The 24,520-nt window shown below is 39.8% G+C and overlaps 1 protein-coding gene across 1 annotated transcript in view; it reads left to right on the plus strand.

Moving 5' to 3' along the window:
- Positions 1 to 24,520, plus strand: part of ssp3 (short spindle 3) — a 355,022-nt gene that overhangs the window by 241,514 nt on the left and 88,988 nt on the right. The window contains exon 13 of the mRNA XM_070092824.1: positions 3,304 to 3,447. Coding sequence (XP_069948925.1) covers positions 3,304 to 3,447 — 144 coding nt within the window. The remainder of the gene's footprint in view (positions 1 to 3,303; positions 3,448 to 24,520) is intronic.

Below are 24,520 nucleotides of genomic sequence, written 5' to 3' on the forward strand. Positions count from 1 at the left end.
CCTACTGGGTGCTACGATTTCTTGGCAGATGCAAAATATGGCAATTAAAAGATCAAAACAGTTCACAAACACAACTAGCTCCTAAGACAATGGAACTGAACCCATATTCACAAAGGCTGGGATGGTGGTGGTAGGAGTGTCAGGAGTGGCAGGGGATAGTTGTAGATCTCCCCTGCTGACCCACAAGGTGGCAGCTTGAGCTGGGGAAACTTTTTTCCGCACCTGCAGATGGAACCATGTTAAGTTAATTTTACGAAGCGTTGTATAAAATTGTGTTGCAATTTTTCAATAGTGCAATAACCAAGACGTGGCAAATAAATCCTTGTACAGTGGAACCCTGGTTTTTTGTCTTTAATCCGTTCCAGAAGGTCGGCCGAAAACCAATTTGTACGAAAACTGAAGTAATATTTCCCATAAGAAATAATGTAAATCCAATTAATCCGTTCTAGACACCCAAAAATATTAACAGAAAATAAATTTTATTGAGAATAACTATAGTTTTACATACAGAAAACAATGAGAAATAAATATAAAGCACTAATTTTAATGGATAATTGAACATTTGAATCAGTTTTACTTTTATTGAAGACTCTTGTTGGCGTATGGAAGACGGCTAGGAGGGGAGAGGGAGGAGAGTTTGTTTGGAAGGGAAACCCCTCTTCATAAGGACTTCAGGTATCAAAACCCTATCCGGGGTTACTTCCCTTCTTTGTCTTTTATTGACACTAGGACCAGCTTGAGAGTCACTGTACCCCTGTCGCACAAAAAACCTGTCCAGAGAGGCCTGTTTCTGGTGTCTCTTTAAGATTTGCCTAAAATGGGACAAGGTATTGTCATTGAACATGTTGCTGACATGGCTTGCAGCACCTTTGTTAGGGTGATATTTCTCCACTAAACTTTGCACCTCACTCCACTCTGCACAAATGTCCTTAACCCTTTCAGGGTCGAGAGGCCCTTTCCTAAACTCGTTCTCAGGGTTGAAAATTTTTCGGAAAAAAAAAAAAATCTTGTGAAATGATAGAGAATCTTTTTCCAATCATATTGACGCCAAAAGTATGAAATTTGATGGAAAACTCACGGAATTATGCTCTCGCGAAGTTAGCGGTTTCGACAATGTTTAAGCATCAGCGATTTCGCCCACTTTGAGCCATATTTTCAGCCAATTTCAGTGTACTAGTCAACAAAAATCATATCTATTTTGCTAGAACTCCATTTTTTCTATCAAATGAGTACAAGAAACCACCCATTTACCGATTTCAACTATCCAATAAAGTGGTCAGAAATTGGCAGTTTTGCAAATTTCACACAAATTTCAGAAGATGCCAATTTTCAAATAGGGTTCAGAATAAGCAAGACACACATTCCTGGCACTAAAATAACATTTTCTCTGTTCATTAGTCATGTCCCCAGGCACCTCTTACATCTCTTTTGCTTTCCACTTTGAATTTTTATTCTTACAAAAATTAGAAGTTTTACTGTTATGCAGACTACTGCATTAGTGCAGAAATGGTATAAATAATATCAATGCACCTGGGAAAGAATATTAGACTCGCCAGTTGATGTGTATTGGACGCTTTGGCATGATTTGTTTATTTTGAAATTAGGTAAAAATCGAACATTTCTGCTACTTTGAGCTCAATTTCAAGGTACTTTTCATTATGAAACCAATCAAAATCATCTCAATTTCTGTAATATGTCTTCCATTCTATGAAAACGAGACCAGGAAAACTAGAATACAACCATAAATACCATATGAAAATACACTGCAAAGTCACTGTTTTAAACCGAAAACACGGTCAGAGTTTTTTTTTTTCTCATTGTGCACTCTGTGCTGCAGGATTTTTTTTATACTGTGCACACTGACCACATAGACCCATTCTTTCATATGTAGGCCTACCAGCTTTCTCTCACTAGATTTGAAGGCGCTAGAACTTAGGCATTCTAGTATGTAAATAACCCTGGTGCGTAAGCCATACTAGTACGTCGGAAACCCTGAATGGGTTAATTGCTGCTGAAGAAGGCACATTCTCCCCTCTCTCTTCCTCCTCCTTTGAAGCAGTTTCTTAAGCTAAGGTCTGTTGCTGTTCCAGATGCAGGTCTTGCAGCTCTTCACTGGTTAGCTCTTCCCTGTGGTTTTCCACCAACTCTTCCACATCCTGGCCACTCACCTCCAACCCCATGGACTTCCCCAAAGACACAGTAGATTCCACAACCGGTGTAGGGTCATCATGGTCAGCCTCAAACCTTTCAAAATCCTTCTTGAGGACACATTCTGGCTACAGTTTTCTCCAAGAAGAGTTAATCGTCCTGGAAGTCACTCCCTGCCACGCCACGTGCATATTTTTCTACAAGTTCTTTCTTGAATTCTATCATGTTTCTCACCACCTTTACCAAAGAGCTGGCACTCGGAATTTTCTTTGGCTCCTTGGTGGCTTATTTAGCAGTTGCAAGCACAAAAAAATGGATTATTTTGAAATGTTTCAGAAAAACTCTCGGAGAAATGCTAACTAAATGAGTAACAATGGCAGACTGAGTCACAAACGTATGAGCCGCATCTCGCAACCAGGCGAATGCATCTGGTACAGATGATTTCTGAGTGGATGTACAAAAATGGGGAAAATTTTGCTGAAAAAGTGGTTGAAAACTGAATTGTACAATAACCAGACTAGACGAAAACCGGGGTTCCACTGTAATAAAATGGTCTACTGTATACTAAAAATGTTATAAATGGTGCAGAGGTGATATTAAAACAATAACAAACCCAGTACCATTATAGCATGCTCCTTGCTTAGCAATGAATTCGTTTACTGACGTGGTCTTAGGAACGGAACTCTGTTGTTAAGTGAGGAGAGTCTGTACTTAAGCATTTGTCTTCAGAGTCAAACATGCTGCATCACCAGTAAGAATAAGAGTACCAGCTTGAAAATCATGCATAAGAAATACTGCTGAATTCACAGTGGTTAACAGAGGGTGAATTTTACAAGTTTGTTTAGGTGCCTCTATGTTGCTTCAGCAATTTTGATTCTTCAAAGGGGTGCCTTGTTGATGGTGAAAGGCATTGAAGTTATCCTTCCCTTCCTCTGATCAAACCTGATTGCCTCCCATTTCCCAGGTGCATCTCCCCATGACTATAATAATAATAATTGGCAATGTTGACTCATGGTATGAAAGTTCCACCAGCCTGACTTTATTGGTAGTCATTAGGAAAGCATGGCCCCAGACCAGTCTCAAAGCTAGATATCAGTTTTGCCTATAAGCAGTTCAGGTAAATATGTCATTATATTTGGTATTGTATTACAATAGGCTCGAATGGCAGAACTGTGTGAGAAGAGACGTCGACGTTGTGAACGTATTGATCGGCAGCAAGCAGAAAGACGTGAAGAACTTCTAGAACAAGCCCGGGAAAAAGCTCGAGACCGTGAAGAAAGACTCTCAGCGCTGCAGCAGGTTTGTCTACACACACATCTTCATACAGTATACAGTAGTGACATTAAATCACGAAATAAAATAATTATGTAGAATTTTCTTTCAATAAATGATTCAGTTAGGAGCTTTATCTTTAAAATATTAATTTTCCCTTCTGTAAATAATTAAAGGATTTAGTTTGTTTATTAGTTTCTTCATCTTCTCACATACTCTGCAATATCTTCTAAATATCTGAATGTTTAACTTCTTGTTCAACCTATGCTGTCTCTTACTTCAGTTTCAAGATGAGAACATTAGGGAGCATTGAAAAAATACAAACTTTAGAGATGCAAGCTGCAATTTTCAGGCATTACAGTAGAGCCCCGCTTTACAGCATTTCACCTTGTGGCGTTCCGCTAATACAGCGATTTCAAATTATGACCAAACTTGTTATATGGCTAGCGGTCTTCCTTTATGTGTACTCTGATAATTATACTTATGTGTACCTGTACCTAAATATACTTACACACACTGCTCACATGCAGGTACACATTAAAATCACTAAGAGTCTCTCTACTCTTGACGCCCTATAATACTCTCTTGGGTGCATTAAATCTCGTATATTACGTTAATATAGACATTTCCATTAATCCATCTATGATATTCTTTTCAAAATTATGTAATAAACACGTTACATAACATATAATCATGATACATCCACCCACAGTATAAAAATTGACATAAATATGAGATTTGTTTACCAAGTGGTTTGTGAGAGTGTCGGAAGAATTACGTTCTTCTCTAGTCAAACACCAGTTATTTAACTGTAGAAAAATTTTCCTTTCATATGCCTTCACTCTGTCTATAGCTATTCACGACTCTTGTGGGTTTAGCGCTTCTTTTTTATTATAATTATAATAATAATATCATCATTCACTCTAAAAATGGTGTGTTGCATGAGAATGGGAGTGTTGCTGTTTATTTATTCTGTACTACCTTGTCAGAGCATCATTCCTTCTAAAAATGATGTTACATGAAAATGGAAGTGTTGGTCTTTATTTATTCTACTGTACCACTCTGGAGACAACTTGAACACACTGTAAGGCATTTGTATGAACATGTATGAACCATAACCAGATACTTCGTCCATGTGTTTACATAGTACTCTGCGTGGGTGGGGTGGCGAGGCTGGCTACCATACCTCCCACACCTGACTACAAATAAATACTTTTCACCTCTCGCCCTACATTGAGACCATTAAGACTACAAATATTTTAAGGTGAGTAATGAGTGTATTGTATATGCATTTTACATTTTATCACTCTAGGGTGCTTTAACCCTTTGACTGTTTCAGTCGTATATATACGTCTTACGAGTCACCGTGTTTGACGTATATATACTCATAAATTCTAGGTGCTTCAAATCAAGCAGGAGTAAGCTGGTAGGCCCACATGTGAGAGAATGGGCCTGTGTGGTCAGTGAGCACCATATAAAAAAATCCTGCAGCATGCAGTGCATAATGAGAAAAAAAAACTCCAACCATTTTTTTTAATTAAAATGTTGACTTTGTGGTCTATTTTCGTATAGTATTTATGGTTATATTCTCGTTTTCTAGGTCTCATTTGATAGAATGGAAAACATATTATAGAAATAGAGGTGATTTTGATTGGTTTTACTATGAAAAGAACCTTCTAATATTCTAATATGCAGTCATGAATGGGTTGACATTATTTATACAATTATTACAATATTGCAGTAGTCGGCATAACAGTAAATCCTCTATTTTTTGTTTGAACAAAAATTCAAAGTAGAAAGTAAGAGTAATATCAGAGGGGCCTGGAGACATGACTGATGAACAAAGAAAATGTTATTTTAGAGCCAGGAATGTCTGTATTGTTCATTCTGGACCCTATTTTGAAGTTGTCATATTTTTTAATTTTCGTGAAATTGGCCAAATTGCGAAAGTCAAGGGTTTAAGTATATTATGTGTGGGTGGGGTGGCCAGGAGGGCTACCACACCTGACTTCTTACAATAAATACTGCTCACGTTTTGCCCTACATTAAGACTACAAATATTTTGAGGTAAATAATGAGTGTATTGTGTGTGTATTTTACTTCTTATTGTTTTTTAATGCCTAGTTTTATTACTAACCATATGTTAGTGTAAACTTGTTACCTGGCATTTATATGTATTTATAAGTGGAAGAAAAATGGCATTCTGCTTTCCGGTGATGTGTGCTTTGTGGTGGTAGCCTGGAACCTAACCTGCCATATAAGTGGGGCCTTACTGTACTTGTATGGTCACAGCAAACTTCTGTGCAAAATTTCAGGCCATTTCATGCCAATTTACCCTGCAGCATCTCGATCGACTTTTCGTTAAATTATACACCATTGAAAGAAATTAGTTATAATTTATTGGTTGTCAGGATAATAATCAAGTGTACATGGTAGGTACATTGTAGGTAGTAGGTTGATAGACAGCAACCACCCAGGGGGGTACTACTGTCCTGCCAAGTGAGTGTGAAACGAAAGCCTGTAATTGTTTTACATGGTGGTAGGATTGCTGGTGTCTTTTGTCTGTCTCATAAACATGCAAGATTACAGGTATGTCTTGCTACTTCTACTTACACTTAGGTCACACTATACATACATGTTGTATATGTTTATGTATACACACTCATCTGAGTTTTCTTTGATTTTATCTTAATAGTTCTTGGTCTTATTACTTTTCCTTTTATATCCATGGGGAAGTGGAATAAGAATCTTTCCTCCATAAGCCATGCGTGTTGTAAAAGTCAACTAAAATGCTGGGAACACTGGGCTAGTAACCCCTTTTCCTGTAATAATTACGAAAAAGAATAAGAAGAAAATTGTCAAAGTGGAAAGTCTGAATGTGCGTGGATGTTGTGCAAATGATAAGAAAGAGATGATTGTGGATGTTATGAATGAGAAGAAGCTGGATGTCCTGGCTGTAAGTGAAACAAAACTGAAGGGGGTGGGAGAGTTTCAGTGGAGAGGAATAAATGGGATTAGGTCAGGGGTTTCAAATAGAGTTAGAGCTAAAGAAGGAGTAGCAATAATGTTGAAGGATAAGTTATGGCAGGAAAAGAAGGACTATAAATGTATTAATTCAAGGATTATGTGGAGTAAAATAAAGGATGGATGTGAAAAGTGGGTTATAGTAAGTGTATATGCACCTGGAGAAGAGAGAAGTGTAGAGGAGAGAGAGAGATTTTGGGAAATGTTGAGTGAATGCATGGGGAGTTTTGAACCAAGTGTGAGAGTAATGGTGGTTGGGGATTTCAATGCTAAAGTGGGCAAAAATGTTGTGGAGGGAGTAGTAGGTAAATTTGGGGTACCAAGGGTAAATTAAATTGGGGAGCCTTTAATTGAGCTATATGTAGAAAGAGGTTTGGTAATAAGTAATAGATATTTTATGAAAAAGAGGATAAATAAATATACAAGGTATGATATAGCACGTAATGAAAGTAGTTTGTTAGATTATGTATTGGTGGATAAAAGGTTGATGGGTAGGCTCCAGGATGTACATGTTCATAGAGGGGCAACTGATATATCGGATCTTTATTTAGTTGTAGCTACAGTTAGAGTAAGAGGTGGATGGGAAAAGAGGAAAATGGCAACAACAAGCAAGAGGGAGGTGAAAGTATATAAACTAAGGGAGGAGGAAGTTCGGGTGAGATACAAGCAACTATTGGCAGAAAGGTGGGCTAGTGCAAAGATGAGTAGTGGGGGAGGGGTTGAAGAGGGTTGGAATAGTTTTAAAAATGCAGTATTAGAATGTGGGGCAGAAGTTTGTGGTTATAGGAGGAAAGAGGAGTAATTGGTGGAATGATGAAGTAAAGGGTGTGATAAAAAAGAAAAAGTTAGCTTATGAGAGGTTTTTACAAAGTAGAAGTGTTATAAGAAGAGTAGAGTATATGGAGAGTAAAAGAAAGGTGAAAAGAATGGTGAGAGAGTGCAAAAGGAGAGCAGATGATAGAGTGGAAGAGGCACTGTCAAGGAATTTTAATGAAAATAAGAAAAAATTTGGAGTGAATTAAACAAGTTAAGAAAGCCTAGAGAACGAATGGATTTGTCAGTTAAAAACAGAGTAGGGGAGTTAGTAGATGGAGAGATGGAGGTTTTGGGTAGATGGCGAGAATATTTTGAGGAACTTTTAAATGTCGACGAAGAAAGGGAAGTGGTAATTTCATGCACTGGTCAAGGAGGTATACCATATTCTAGGAGTGAAGAAGAACAGGATGTGAGTGTGGGGGAGGTGCATGAGGCATTACATAGAATGAAAAGGGGTAAAGCAGCTGGAACTGACGGGATCATGACAGAAATGTTAAAAGCAGGGGGGATATAGTGTTGGAGTGGTTGGTATTTTTGTTTAATAAATGTATGAATGAGGGGAAGGTACCTAGGGATTGGAAGAGAGCATGTATAGTCCCTTTATATAAAGGGAAGGTGGACAAAAGTGATTGTAAAAATTATAGAGGAATAAGTTTACTGAGTTCTCCATGGGGAAGTGGAACAGAATTCTTCCTCTGTAAGCCATGCGTGTCGTAAGAGGCGACTAAAATGCCGGGAGCAAGGGGCTAGTAACCCCTTCTCCTGTATATATTACTAAATTTAAAAGGAGAAACTTCAGTTTTTTCTTTTGGGCCACCCCACCTCGGTGGGATACGGCTGGTATGTTGAAAGAAGAAGAAGTTTACTGAGTATACCAGGAAAAGTGTACGGTAGGGTTATAATTGAAAGAATTAGAGGTAAGACAGAATGTAGGATTGCAGATGAGCAAGGAGGTTTCAGAGTGGGTAGGGGATGTGTAGATCAAGTGTTTACATTGAAGCCTATATGTGAACAGTATTTAGATAAAGGTAGGGAAGTTTTTATTGCATTTATGAATTTAGAAAAGGCATATGATAGAGTGGATAGAGGAGCAATGTGGCAGATGTTGCAAGTATATGGAATAGGTGGTAAGTTACTAAATGCTGTTAAGAGTTTTTATGAGGATAGTGAGGCTCAGGTTAGGGTGTGTAGAAGAGAGGGAGAATACTTCTCGGTAAAAGTAGGTCTTAGACAGGGATGTGTAATGTCACCATGGTTGTTTAATATATTTATAGATGGGGTTGTAAAAGAAGTAAATGCTAGGGTGTTCGGGAGAGGGGTGGGATTAAATTATGGGGAATCAAATTCAAAATGGGAATTGACACAGTTACTTTTTGCTGATGATACTGTGCTTATGGGAGATTCTAAAGAAAAATTGCAAAGGTTAGTGGATGAGTTTGGGAATGTGTGTAAAGGTAGAAAGTTGAAAGTGAACATAGAAAAGAGTAAGGTGATGAGGGTATCAAATGATTTAGATAAAGAAAAATTGGATATCAAATTGGGGAGGAGGAGTATGGAAGAAGTGAATGTTTTCAGATACTTGGGAGTTGACGTGTCGGTGGATGGATTTATGAAGGATGAGGTTAATCATAGAATTGATGAGGGAAAAAATCTGAGTGGTGCGTTGAGGTAAATGTGGAGTCAAAAAACGTTATCTATGGAGGCAAAGAAGGGAATGTATGAAAGTATAGTAGTACCAACACTCTTATGTGGATGTGTAGCTTGGGTGGTAAATGCAGCAGCGAGGAGACTGTTGGAGGCAGTGGAGATATCCTGTCTAAGGGCAATGTGTGGTGTAAATATTATGCAGAAAATTCGGAGTGTGGAAATTAGGAGAAGGTGTGGAGTTAATAAAAGCATTAGTCAGAGGGCAGAAGAGGGGTTGTTGAGGTGGTTTGGTCATTGAGAGAGAATGGATCAAAGTAGAATGACATGGAAAGCATATAAATCTATAGGGGAAGGAAGGAGGGGTAGGGGTCGTCCTCAAAAGGGTTGGAGAGAGGGGGTAAAGGAGGTTTTGTGGGTGAGGGGCTTGGACTTCCAGCAAGCGTGCATGAGCGTGTTAGATAGGAGTGAATGGAGACGAATGATACTTGGGACCTGATGATCTGTTGGAGTGTGAGCAGGGTAATATTTAGTGAAGGGATTCAGGGAAACCGGTTATTTTCAAATAGTCGGATTTGAGTCCTGGAAATGGGAAGTACAATGCCTGCACTTTAAAGGAGGGGTTTGGGATATTGGCAGTTTGGAGGGATATGTTGTGTATCTTTATACGTATATGCTTCTAAACTGTTGTATTCTGAGCACCTCTGCAAAAACAGTGATAATGTGTGAGTGTGGTGAAAGTGTTGAATGATGATGAAAGTACAGTGGACCCCCGGTTAACAATATTTTTTCACTCCAGAAGTATGTTCAGGTGCCAGTACTCACCGAATTTGTTCCCATAAGAAATATTGTGAAGTAGATTAGTCTATTTCAGACCCCCAAACATACACATACAAACGCACTTACATAAATACACTTACATAATTGGTCACATTCGGAGGTAATCGTTATGCGGGGGTCCACTGTATTTTCTTTTTGGGGATTTTCTTTCTTTTTTGGGTCACCCTGCCTCGGTGGGAGACGGCCGACTTGTTGAAAAAAAAAAAAAAAAAAAAAAAATTTAGATAAAGGTAGGGAAGTTTTTATTGCATTTATGGATTTAGAAAAGGCATATGATAGTGGATAGAGGAGCAATGTGGCAGATGTTGCAAGTATATGGAATAGGTGGTAAGTTACTAAATGCTGTAAAGAGTTTTTATGAGTATAGTGTGGCTCAGGTTAGGGTGTGTAGAAGAGAGGGAGGCTACTTCCCAGTAAAAGTAGGTCTTAGACAGGGATGTGTAATGTCACCATGGTTGTTTAATATATTTATAGATGGGGTTGTAAAAGAAGTAAATGCTAGGGTGTTCAGGAGAAGGGTGGGATTAAATTATGGGGAATTAAATACAAAATGGGAATTGGCACAGTTGCTTTTTGCTGATGATACTGTGCTTATGGGAGATTCTAAAGAAAAATTGCAAAGGTTAGTGGATGAGTTTGGGAGTGTGTGTAAAGGTAGAAAGTTGAAAGTGAACATAGAAAAGAGTAAGGTGAAGAGGGTATCAAATGATTTAGATAAAGAAAAATTGTATATTAAATTGGGGAGGAGGAGTATGGAAGAAGTGAATGTTTTCAGATACTTGGGAGTTGACGTGTTGGCGGATGGATTTATGAAGGATGAGGTTAATCATAGAATTGACGAAGGAAAGAAAGGTGAGTGGTGCGTTGAGGTATATGTGGAGACAAAAAACATTATCTATGGAGGCAAAGAAGGGAATGTATGAAAGTATAGTAGTACCAACACTCTTATATGGGTGTGAAGCTTGGGTTGTGAATGCAGCAGCGAGGAGGCGGTTGGAGGCAGTGGAAATGTCCTGTCTAAGGGAAATGTGTGGTGTAAATATTATGCAGAAAATTTGGAGTGTGGTAATTAGGAGAAGGTGTAGAGTTAATAAAAGTATTAGTCAGAGGGCTGAAGAGGGGTTGTTGAGGTGGTTTCGTCATTTAGAGAGAATGGATCAAAGTAGAATGACATGGAGAGCGTATAAATCTGTAGGGGGAAGGAAGGCGGGGTAGGGGTCGTCCTCGAAAAGGTTGGAAGGAAGGAGTAAGGGAGGTTTTGTTGGCGAGGGGCTTGGACTTCCAGCAGGCGTGCATGAGTATTTTTGATAGGAGTGAATGGAGACAAATTGTATTTGGGACCTGACGATCTGTTGGAGTGTGAGCAGGGTAATATTTGGTGAAGGGATTCAGGGAAACCAGTTATTTTCATATAGCTGGACTTGAGTCCTGGAAATGGGAAGTACAATGCCTGCACTCTAAAGGAGGGGTTTGGGATATTAGCAGTTTGGAGGGATATGTTGTGTATCTTTATATGTATATGCTTCTAAACTGTTGTGTTCTGAGCACCTCTGCAAAAACAGTGATTATGTGTGAATGAGGTGAAAGTGTTGAATGATGAAAGTATTTTCTTTTTGGGGATTTTCTTTCTTTTTGGGTCACCCTGCCTCGGTGGGAGATGGCCGACTTGTTAAAAAAAAAGAAAAAAAATCATGGTTTATATCATTTTTGGTTGTGAAGATTGTGTAATCAAATGTACATGGGTTATATCAGTCATCATCTATTTAATTTTAAACTACAGTATTACAAGTTATAAGTGAAGTCTTTCTTGGTGCAGCACTGGAAAATATTCTTTGCCTGATATATCCATCTCTTGCCTTCTGTCCAGTCACTTCAGTGCAAGCTTCAGTCATCAGTTTTATTCCTCTCTCAACAGCTTGAGTGTTGTTTGGCCACTTGGGCACCTCCAGTGGAGTCTCGGTAATTTCAGAACCTGATGATCTGATTGAGAAGCAATGAAAGGAGGCTCAGTTTTGAGTTCAGTCTTCCAGTCACTCATGGAGTGATAGTTCTTTGCTTGCCACTTCAGTTTGGGAATCACTACTTTTCTTGAGTTGACAATAGGAGCCACATTGTCATTCTCTTCATCTTCACTGTCATCCTCATCATCAGTGTAGATTAATAAGTCCTTGTCAACAGCATCAGCAGAATGTTCTCTTTCCTCATCAGAGCTCTCAGTACTTTCTTCTGTCTGCTGATTCTCTTCTCTAATTGTTCTTATCATTGAGACAACTGTGGTCCAATAACTTGACTTTTGTTGTCCTTGGTGATAATGCCATGGTCCATTAACCCCTAAACGGTCCAAACGTAGCGTAGCGCCCCAATTTTTTTGAGAAAAAAAAATTTTTTTTTTAATAGGAAAAAAGAGCATATGGTACCCAGGCATCCCCAATTATTTTAATATGGTGCACTGTGAGTGCTCACACCCATTCTCTCATGTCTAGGCAGCTCAGGCTTATCGTGGCAACGATGAATGAATGACAAAGAAAACGTATATATACGTTTGGGGCGCTACACACGTGAATGTATATGTACGTTTGGACTGTTTAGGGGTTAAGGTGGCAGTAGCAATGGCAGCTACAGCATAATCATTGATCAAGTATCGGTCACATGTGGCTGCCAGTGTAGGGAGTCTTGTTCTGTTCTGCTGTGAGCTGCTGGCAGTCAGACCACTAAAGACATAGTCAACATCAGTATCGACAAAAGGGCTATCTCTGGCATCATGTGAATTATTGTCAGAATCAGAAACTTCTCCAGCTACCAGTTCACTGTCTTTACTCTAGCTGCTTTCTGGCTCTGGCTGTATCTGTCTCACATCCTCATTACTATCATCTCAACACAGCCAATTTTCATCTTCCTATCGCCTCTCTGCTCAAGAAGGAACTGTACCTCATGTTTAGGAACTTTCACATCACAATTACAGGCAAGTGGTATCCGTCACACTCCTTTATTTTGCACCCTACATCTTGACAGGAGTAAGCAGGACAGAAACAACTACAGTGGTACCCCGAGTTTTGTACTGCTCCCAACTCAAACAATTATGTAAGTGTATTATTGTAAGTGCTTTTGTAAGTGTATTTTTGGGGGTCTGAAACAGACTAATCTAATTTACATTATTTCTTTTGGGAACAAATTTGTTCTGGAACGAATTATGTATGAAACCCGGGGTACCACTGTACATATGTCAAACAACTGGCTGAGAATAGGAATAGTCTTTCTGTCTCCAGTTGATTTCTCCAATAGTTCAGAACAATCCTTAGCTGCTATCTTCTTAATCACTGAAATATCAGTAAACTTTCCTTCATAACATTTATATCACCAGCAGTTCCTTAACATATTGCCTTTGGACGGAAGTTTGTTCATTGGAAGAACACTGGACTGGTTAGCAGCTGCAAAGGGTGAAATGCTATTGGATTAAGTGAATGTTCTAGTCCATATACTTTTTCTACGTATGTGCTAAAGTAAGTACAGGCAGGCCCCGCTTGTACAGCAGGTTAGGTAACGGGCTACTACTGTAAAATGAAAATCATTATTTTTTTTACTTTCAGATGTATATTAAAGCCTGTTAATGTGTTTACACTATCATATATTAAGTGAACAATAGAGCTAAGCAAAAAAATGCATATACAGTACACATTATTTACCTTAAAATATTTTCATCTTTAGCTTATAGTCAATGGTGAATATATTTATTGTAGGAAGTCTGGATAAACGAATAATGGGTATAATTGAAAATCGCTGCATTAGTGAAATGCTGTAAAGTGAAATGCTTTAAAATGGGGTCCTCCTGTCTTTAAAAAAGCTGCATTTATGGTCACAGTGGGGCTCATGCTACCCTCCCTATGGTGTATAGACATATGTATACCAAGTTGGATGAATCTTGTTAGAGCCAAATGCTCAAGTGGTTAATACACTGGCCTCTGAGTTTTAGGACTTGCTTTTCATAAGTTCAAGCCCCACCTGTTCCATGATTTTTTTTACACTGCACTGTATGGACTCGTTACAAATTTGTGAGTTCGTATTTGTGGACTTTGAATATGTAAAGTTTTTACTGGTGGACACCCAGAGAAAGATTAAATTTTCTATTCGTCTCCATTCACTCCTATCTAACATGCTCACACATGCCTGCTGCATGTCCAGGCCCCTTGCACACCCTCTTTTACCCCCTCCCTCCATCCTTTTCTAGGATGACCCCTACCCCTCCTCCCCTCCACTACAGATTTATACACTCTGTAAGTCATTCTGTTTTGCTCCATCCTCTCTAAATTACCAAACCACCCCAATAACTCCTCTTCAGCCCTCTGAATAATACTTTTTGTAACTCCACACCTCCTTCTAATTTCCACACTCCGAATTCTCTGCATAATATTTACACCACACATTGCCCTTAGACACGACATTTAAACTGCCATCATCCTCCTCCTTGCTGCAGCATTCACAAGCCATGCTTCACACCCATGTGAGAGTGTTGGTACCATTATACTCTCGTACATTCCCTTTGTCTCCATGGATAAAGTTTTTTATCTCCATAGACACCTCAGTGCATCACTTGCCTTTTTTCCTTCATCAGTTCTGTGGTTAACCTCGTCCTTCATTCACCCAATTTAATTTTGTAATTCATTAATTTTTTGTCCACTATTTTTAACCTTTTTACTGTCTTCACAGATCTATGTTGTTGCCAGTATCATGTAGATCTACATTTTAAGCACAGGGCCCTCGGATGTGCTGTGAGTAATAAATTTTAAAAAAATCTTGCCGCACACTGTGCATATTGGAAAGAGCAAACCTCAGGACTTGTGTTTGGTTTAAAACAGACTTTTAGGTGTTTTCTAGGGTGGTTTTTATGGTTTCATTGGTTGCTTCTTCTTCTAATGAAGAAGAGATGAGTTTGTTTTGTTTCAAGACTAAAAGGACAGTAGTTTGAATTGGGGCTCAAATCAGTGGAAATATTCAGTTTTTGGCAACTTTTCATAAGGAAGGGCAGGACCTTCATTTTCCCCACCCCAGTTTGTTTCATGGGTTTTTACTAGGTCTGCTTCAATTATTGGGATGTTCTAAACCATGACTAATCATTCTTGGTTATATTTTGTTATTGAAAATATAGCAAAACTTCAATATTTTGTGGATTCAAAATGGAGGGCAAGTATTTTATACGAGAGGCCTGGGGAAAGTGATTAATGAACAGAGGAAAGGTTGCTTTAGTGGCTGGAATGACTACAGTGTTTATTTTCGACTTTGTTTTTTTAACTGGAATCTGTTGAATTTTGTGTCAAATTTACCAATTTACTTCTGTGCATTTTGTAGAGTAGTTCTGATAGTTGAATGGACAGTTTCTTATTATTTTTTATTAACACACTGGCTGATTCCCACCAAGGCAGGGTGGCCTGAAAAAGAAAAACTTTCATAAGAACATAAGAAAGAAGGAACACTGCAACAGGCCTACTGACCCAAGCGGACCAGGTCCATGTTTCATCCCCGGATTAGACCAGTGACCCACCCCCCGGATTATCCCAATGACCCACCCAGCCTGGTCATCTCCACTCAAGGATGGAGCACTGCACCAGACCCAGCAGCACAAGCTAGTCAGGTCAACTCTCACCTACCCACACCCACTTGTGTATTTATCTAACCTATTTTTAAAACTACACAACGTTTTAGCCTCAATAACTGTACTCGGGAGTTTGTTCCACTCATCCACAACTCTATTACCAAACCAGTGCTTTCCTATATCCTTCCTGAATCTGAATTTTTCCATCTTGAAACCATTGCTGCAAGTCCTGTCATGGCTGGAAATTTTCAGCACGCTATTTACATCCCCTTTATTTATTCCTGTTTTCCATTTATACACCTCGATCATATCCCCCCTAATTCTACGCCTTTCGAGAGAGTGCAGATTCAGGGCCCTCAGTCTATCCTCATAAGGAAGATTTCTGATACATGGGATCATCTTTGTCATCCTCCTCTGTTCGTTTTCCAGAGCATTTATATCCATTCTGTAATACGGTGACCAGAACTGAGCAGCATAGTCTAAATGAGGCCTAACCAAGGATATATAGAGTTGAAGAACAACCTGAGGACTTCTGTTATTTATACATTCTAGATATGAAGCCAAGAATTCTGTTAGCTTTATTGCGAACACTAATGCACTGTTGTCTTGGTTTTCGGTTACTGCTAACCAGAACTCCTAAATCCTTTTAGCAATCAGTAGTATTAAGATCTACATTATTTAGTTTATATGTGGCATAGTTATTTAACTGACCAACATTTAGAACTTTGCATTTGTCAATATTAAACTGCATCTGCCACTTCTCCGACCATTGCATCAGTCTATTCAAATCATCCTGGAGTGCTCTAATGTCCTCATTAGAGTGAATTGGACGGCCTATTTTGGTGTCCTCAGCAAATTTGCTTATGTCGCTATTTATTCCCTCATCTATGTCGTTTATGTAAATTTTGAACAACAACGGGCCCAACACTGACTCTTGAGGAACACCGCTTGTGACGTGCCCCAATTCTGATTTCTCCCCATTTATGCAAACTCTCTGCTGTCTATTTGTCAGCCATGCCTCTACCCAGGAAAAAATTTCTCCTCCTATTCCGTGTGCCCTAAGTTTCCTCAATTGCCTCTGGTGTGGAATTCTATCGAAAGCATTACTGAAGTCAATATACACAATATCATAATCATTACCAAGATCTGCCTCCTCAAACACCTTAGTGAAAAAAGTTAGTAAATTCATAAGACAGGAACGCTCCTTTGTAAAACTGTGTTGAGATTCATTAATCAATCTGTGCCTGTCAAGATGGCTACGAATTGCTTCTGCAATTATTGATTTCATAAATTTTCCCACTATTGAGGTAAGGCTTATTGATCGATAGTTCGAAGCCAAGGACCTGTCACCTGCCTTGTAAATAGGTATTACATTTGCCATTTTCCACTTATCAGGCACTATGCCAGTTTGTACTGACATGTTAAAAAGATTAGCCAAAGGTATGCTAAGTTCCTCTTTACATTCCTTTAACACCCTTGCAAACAATTCATCAGGACCTGGGGATTTGTTAAGTTTTAGTTTCTCTATTTGTCTGAGGACCATGTCACTAGTTACTGCAATCGTACATAGTTTATTATTATCCTGTTCTACATAATCTATTATTTCAGGAATATCGCTAGTATTTTCCTGGGTGAAAACTGAGAGGAAGTAGGTATTTAGAATTTCACACATATTCTTATCACTGTCAGTGATCTGACCAGAGTTACTCTTAAGTGGGCCAATCTTGTCCCTAATCTTACTTCTGTTTACCTGAAAGAACCCTTTTGGGTTAGTCTTTGAATCCCTTGCGACCTTAGCTTCATAATCCCTTTTTGCTTTTCTTATTCCTTATTTCTTATTCCCATCATTCACTCCATCACTGTCTTGCCAGAAGGGTGCTTAACACTACAGTTTTTAAACTGCAACATTAACACCCCTCCTTCAGAATGCAGGCACTGTACATCCCATCTCCAGGACTCAAGTCCAGCCTGCCGGTTTTCCTGAATCCCTTCATAAATGTTACTTTGCTCACACTCCAACAGCACGTCAAGTATTAAAAACCATTTGTCTCCATTCATTCCTATCAAACATGCTCACGCATGCCCGCTGGAAGTCCAAGCCCCTCGCACACAAAACCTCCTTTACCCCCTCCCTCCAACCTTTCCTAGGCCGACCCCTACCCTGCCTTCCTTCCACTACCGACTGATGCACTCTTGAAGTCATTCTGTTTCACTCCATTCTCTCTACATGTCCGAACCACCTCAACAACCCTTCCTCAGTCCTCTGGACAACTGTTTTGGCAATCCCGCACCTCCTCCTAACTTCCAAACTACGAATTCTCTGCATTATATTCACACCACACATTGCCCTCAGACATGACATCTCCACTGCCTCCAGCCTTCTCCTCGCTGCAACATTCATCACACATGCTTCACACCCATATAAGTGCGTTGGTAAAACTATACTCTCATACATTCCCCTCTTTGCCTCCAAGGATAAAGTTCTTTGTCTCACAGACTCCTAAGTGCACCGCTCACCCTTTTCCCCTCATCAATTCTATGATTCACCTCATCTTTCATAGACCCATCTGCTGACACGTCCACTCCCAAATATCTGAATACATTCACCTCCTCCGTACTCTCTCCCTCCAGTCTGATATCCAATCTTTCATCACCTAATCTTTTTGTTATCCTCATAACCTTACTCTTTCCTGTATTCACTTTTAATTTTCTTCTTTTGCATACCCTACCAAATTCATCCATCAACCTCTGCAACTTCTCTTCAGAATCTCCCAAGAGCACATGTCATCAGCAAAGAGCAACTGTGACAACTCCCACTTTATGTGTGATTCTTTATCTTTTAACTCCACGCCTCATGTCAAGACCCTTGCATTTACTTCTCTTAAAACCCCATCTATAAATATATTAAACAACCACGGTGACATCCCACATCCTTGTCTAAGGCCTACTTTTACTGGGAAATAATCTCCCTCTTTCCTACATACTCTAACTTGAGCCTCACTATCTTCGTAAAAACTCTTCACTGCTTTCAGTAACCTACCTCCTATACCATACACCTGCAACATCTGCTACATTGCTCCCCTATCCACCCTGTCATACGCCTTTTCCAAATCCATAAATGCCACAAAAACCTCTTTAGCCTTATCTAAATACTGTTCACTTATATATTTCACTGTAAACACCTGGTCCACACACCCCCTACTTTTCCTAAAGCCTCCTTGTTCATCTGCTATCCTATTCTCTATCTTTCTCTTAATTCTTTCAATAATAACTCTACTGTACACTTTACCAGGTATACTCAACAGACTTATCCCCCTATAATTTTTGCACTCTCTTTTGTCCCCTTTGCCTTTATACAAAAGAACTATGCATGCTCTCTGCCAATCCCTAGGCACCTTACCCTCTTCCATACATTTATTAAATAATAGCACCAACCACTCCAAAACTATATCCCTACCTGCTTTTAACATTTCTATCTTTATCCCATCAATCCCAGCTGCCTTACCCCCTTTCATTTTACCTACCACCTCACGAACTTCCCCCACACTCACAACTGGCTCTTCCTCACTCCTACGAGATGTTATTCCTCCTTGCCCTATACAAGAAATCACAGCTTCCCTATCTTCATCAACATTTAACAATTCCTCAAAATATTCCCTCCATCTTCTCAATATCTCTAACTCTCCAATTAATAACTCTCCTCTCCTATTTTTAACTGACAAATCCATTTGTTCTCTAGGCTTCTTTAACTTGTTAATCTCACTCCAAAACTTTTTCTTATTTTCAACAAAATTTGGTGATAACATCTCACCCACTCTTTCATTTACTCTCTTTTTACATTGCTTCACCACTCTCTTAACCTCTCTCTTTTTCTCCATGTACTCTTCCCTCCTTGCATCACTTCTACTTTGTAAAAACTTCTCATATGCTAACTTTTTCTCCCTTACTACTCTATTTAAATCATCATTCCACCAATCGCTCCTCTTCCCTCCTGCACCCACTTTCCTGTAACCACAAACTTCTGCTGAACACTCTAACACTACATTTTTAAACCTACCCCATACCTCTTCGACTCCATTGCCTCTGCTCTCATTAGCCCATCTATCCTCCAATAGCTGTTTATATCTTACCCTAACTACCTCTTTTAGTTTATATACCTTCACCTCTCTCTTCCCTGATGCTTCTATTCTCCTTGTATCCCATCTACCTTTTACTCTCAGTGTAGCTACAACTAAGAAGTGATCTGATATATCTGTGGCCCCTCTATAAACATGTACATCCTGAAGTCTACTTAACAGTCTTTTATCTACCAATACATAATCCAACAAACTACTGTCATTTTGCCCTACATCATATCTTGTATACTTATTTATCCTCTTTTTCTTAAAATATGTATTACCTATAACTAAACCCCTTTCTATACAAAGTTCAATCAAAGGGCTACCATTTTCATTTACACCTGGCACCCCAAACTTACCTACCACACCCTCTCTAAAAGTTTCTCCTATTTTAGCATTCAGGTCCCCTACCACAATTACTCTCTCACTTGGTTCAAAGGTTCCTATAAATTCACTTAACATCTCCCAAAATCTCTCTCTCTCATCTACATTCCTCTCTTCTCCAGGTGCATACACGCTTATTATGACCCACTTCTCGCATCCAACCTTTACTTTAATCCACATAATTCTTGAATTTACACATTCATATTCTCTTTTCTCCTTCCATAACTGATCCTTCAACATTATTGCTACCCCTTCCTTAGCTCTAACTCTCTCAGGTACTCCAGATTTAATCCCATTTGTTTCCCCCCACCGAAACTCCCCTACCCCCTTCAGCTTTGTTTCGCTTAGGGCCAGGACATCCGACTTCTTTTCATTCATAACATCAGCAATCATCTGTTTCATGTCATCCGCACTACACCCATGCACATTCAAGCATCCCAGTTTTATAAAGTTTTTCTTCTTCTCTTTTTTAGTAAATGTTTACAGGAGAAGGGGTTACTAGCCCATTGCTCCCGGCATTTTAGTTGCCTCATACGACCCGCATGGCTTACGGAGGTAAGATTCTGTTCCACTTCCCCATGGACAATAGAAGAAATAAAGAAGAACAAGAGCTATTTAGAAAAAGGAGAAAAACCTAGATGTATGTATATATATACAGTGGACCCCCGGTTAACGATACTTTTTCACTCCAGAAGTATGTTCAGGTGCCAGTACTAACCGAATTTGTTCCCATAAGGAATATTGTGAAGTAGATTAGTCTGTTTCAGACCCCCAAACATACACGTATAAACGCACTTTCATAAATACACTTGCATAATTGGTCGCATTCGGAGGTGATCGTTATGCGGGGGTCCACTGTATATGCATGTGCGTGTCTGTGAAGTGTGACCAAATGTAAGTAGGAGTAGAAAGATATCCCTGTTATCTAGCGTGTTTATGAGACAGAAAAAAACACCAGCAATCCTACCATCATGTAGAACAGTTACAGGTTTCTGTTTCTCAGTCATCTGGCAGGATGGTAGTACTTCCTTGGGTGGTTTCTGTCTACCTGCCTAGTACCTACAGTTCTTAGTAAATAGACAGAAGGCATACTTGCAAAATAGCCAGGAATATGTTTCAACATACTTATAGATGAGGTTGTAAGAAAAGTGAATGCTCAGGTGTTGGCAAACAGTGTGGGATTGAAAGATAAAGAATCTAACACAAAGTGGGAGTTGTCACTGATGCTTTATGCTGATGACACTGTGCTTTTGAGAGATTCTCAAGAGAAGTTGGCAGAGATTATTGGATGAATTTGGGAAGGTATGTAAAAGAAGGAAATTAAAAGTGAACATAGGAAAGAGTAAGGTAATAAGGGTAAAAAATTTAAGGAATGAAAGATAGGATTTCAGATTAGAGGGAGGGAATATGAGGAAGTGAATGTGTTCAGATATTTAGGAGTGGAAATGTCAACAGATGGGTGTATGAAAGGTGAGATGAACCATAGAATTGACGAGGGAGGAAAAGGTGAGTGGTGCACTGAAGAGTCTGTGGAGACAAAGAATGTTATCCATGGAAGCAAAAAGGGGAATGTATGAGAGTATAGTGATACCAATGCTCTTATGTGGGTGTGAAGCATGGGTGGTGAATGTTGCAGCAATGAGAAGACTGGAGGAGTGGAGATGTCATGTCTGAAGGCAGTGTGTTGTGTTTATATTATGCAGAGAATCTGTAACTTGGAGATTAGAAGGTGGTGCAGGGTTACTAAAACTATTATCAGAGGGCTGCAGAGGGGTTGTTGAGGTAGTTCGGACATTTAGAGAGGATGGAACAAAATGGAGTGACTTGGAGTGCATATAAATCTGTAGTGGAAGGAAGGCAGAGGAGGGGTCATCTTAGGAAAGGTTGAAGGGAGGGGGGTAAAGCAGGCTTTGTGTGTGAGGGGCTTAGGCTTCCAGCAAGTGTGTGTGAGGGTGTTAGATAGAAGCGAGTGGAGGCAAATGGTATTTATGAATGTGAGCAAGTTAACATTTATGAAGGGATTCAGGGTAACCAGTTAGCCAAACTTATGTCCTAGAGCTGTTAAGTACAGTACCTGTGCTCTGAAATGCGGGGCGAGGAGGGGTTGGATACATGTTGCAGTTTTTGAACTATAGTATCTGCACCCTTCTGGCAAGTCATTGATGGAGTAATTGATGATGAAAGCTTCTTTTTCGTGTCACCCTGCCTTGGTGGTTAATGATTGATGCATTAAAAAAAATGGTCAAATTGAGCAGTGTCATTGGCTTAAAATAGGACTTAACCCTTTCAGGGTCCATCCCGTAGATCTACGACTTCACGTTGAGTGTCCAAACCGTAGATCTATGCCAAAATTCTAGCGCCGTCAAATTTAGCACGAAAGTGCTCATAGGCCTACATGTGAGAGAACGGGTCTGCATGGTGGGTGTGCACCATAAACAAAAAATCTAGGCGCCCACATAGCATTGTGGGAACGCCGGCTCAGTTACCCTTGTTCACCATGCCTCGTCGCAAGTCAGCTCTCACTCCACGGAAAATTGGGACTCTCCTCTTCCTATCTGATAGATCTGACACTGATGGAAGTGGAAATGAAGACGAATTCTTTGGTTTTGATCAGTTAGTGACCGAAAGGAATGACCAGGATATCGATAATAGTGCAGAAAACCCTGACGATCCTCAACCTTCTACCTCTGGTGTGGGCACTCCTCAGTCACGGTCAGTTGTACCTCAATGCAAGAGAAAACTATTATTTTCGCATGGCCAGGCCTCTGACTTCAGTAATGATGATGATAGTGACGTGGATTGTGATTTTATTGCTCTTGACGATCATTCGAGTAGTGATAGTGAGGAATCATATTCACCAGTGAAGCGTCGGTATGTACGCCGCCACATGCACTCGGGTAGTGTACCCTATGCTGTGCCCAGGGGACAGAGTACATCCCGGAGTACATCCCGTGGCCCTGCACCAGGTTTAGATAGTGATAGTGAGGATGATGTGGCTACACTTGGCATGGATAGACCACAGGCATCAGCAGATGGTGGTAGTGGTAATGGTAGTGGCACCGCCATGCATGACTCACCAGCCCAGGCTGGGACCCACGCTGCTGACTCCTCAGTTCAAGGACAAAGCGGAGCGTCAGCCACCAGCCCACCACAACCACAACCACCCGCACAACCAGCCTATGATGTCCAGTATCCATCAGCAAACCGTATCTGGGATTGGCAGCAAAATCCTAATTTTGTTCCCAAGCTCCACCACTTTGATAACTCTCAAAGTGGAATTCTACCTACTTGTCCCCTTGGAACCATGGCCAACGAACTGGAATTCTTTGAATTATTCTTTGACCAGCCCTTGATAGAAACTATTGTCAGGGAAAGTAATAAGTATTTTGAGTACACCATGGCAAATACGATAATATCACCACAGTCAAGACTACACCGGTGGAAAGAGACGACTGTTGCAGAAATGTATTTGCTTTTTGCAACAATAATGCTTATGCCTCATGTCTATAAGAATATAAAAGCATACTGGTTCACAGATCGGCTAATTTCTACCCCGGTCTTCAGTGAAATCATCCCAGTGAACAGGTTTATCTTACTGTTACGTATGTTACACTTCTCTGACAAAACCAGGCCTGACAGAAGTGACAGGTTATACAAGATTAGAATTGTTTTTATGCACCTCAAACAAAAGTTCAGTATATACTTTTATCCATTGAAGAATCTTGTAATTGATGAGTCTTTGATTTTGTTCAAAGGTAGACTGTCATTCAAGCAGTATATACAGAACAAGAAGAAACGCTTTGATATAAAACTGTTTGTACTCTGTGACTGTTACAGTGGCCTGGTATTGGATATTGTTGTATACACTGGATGTAAAACATTGAAAGATACCAAGATGTTATTGGGTATCTCAGGTGACATAGTGAGAAGCATGATGGCACCTTATCTTGGTAAGGGCCATACATTATATACCAATAACTGGTACACAAGCCCATTACTCAGTGATTTCTTGCAAGTGAACAAGACAGATGTGTGTGGCACAGTGCGTTCTAATCGTAAACATATGCCCAGGCTCAACGCAGGTGCTTGTGGTGATGACGTGCAGGTGTTTACTGCCAATGACATCATGGCATTACGGTGGCATGACAAACGAGATGTCACATTGTTGACAACCATTCACCGTAATGAAATGCAAAACAGTGGCAAAGTTGATCGAGTGACTAATGAACGTATTCGAAAACCAGTGACAGTGATTGATTATACACAAAACATGCGCTTGGTTGACAAATGTGACATGCAGATTGGTTTTGTTGATTGTGTTCGTAAAAGTTACAAGTGGTACATGAAACTTTTCTTCCATCTCATGGACATTTCAATGCTCAATGCATATAATAGGTACCAAATAAAGACTGGCAACAGACCACCGTATGGTGAATTTTGTTTGTCTGTTGTCAGACAACTCATAATGAAGTACCAGGTAACAACACCTGCTATACAACAAGGTCCTCGAATTCCTCAGGATATACCCAAGCGTTTGAGGAGGGAAGGTGATCATTTCATAATACAGCTTCCTTCAGCTTAGAAGAAATTTGCTCAGAAGAGATGCATCGTCTGTGCACAAACAAAACGACGGCAACAAAGACGCAAAGACACTCGGTTTATGTGTGAGGAATGTAAGGTACCTCTG

This window comes from Cherax quadricarinatus, chromosome 41 (assembly GCF_038502225.1).
Source record: "Cherax quadricarinatus isolate ZL_2023a chromosome 41, ASM3850222v1, whole genome shotgun sequence".
In the NCBI taxonomy this organism is placed as follows: Eukaryota; Metazoa; Arthropoda; class Malacostraca; order Decapoda; family Parastacidae; genus Cherax; species Cherax quadricarinatus.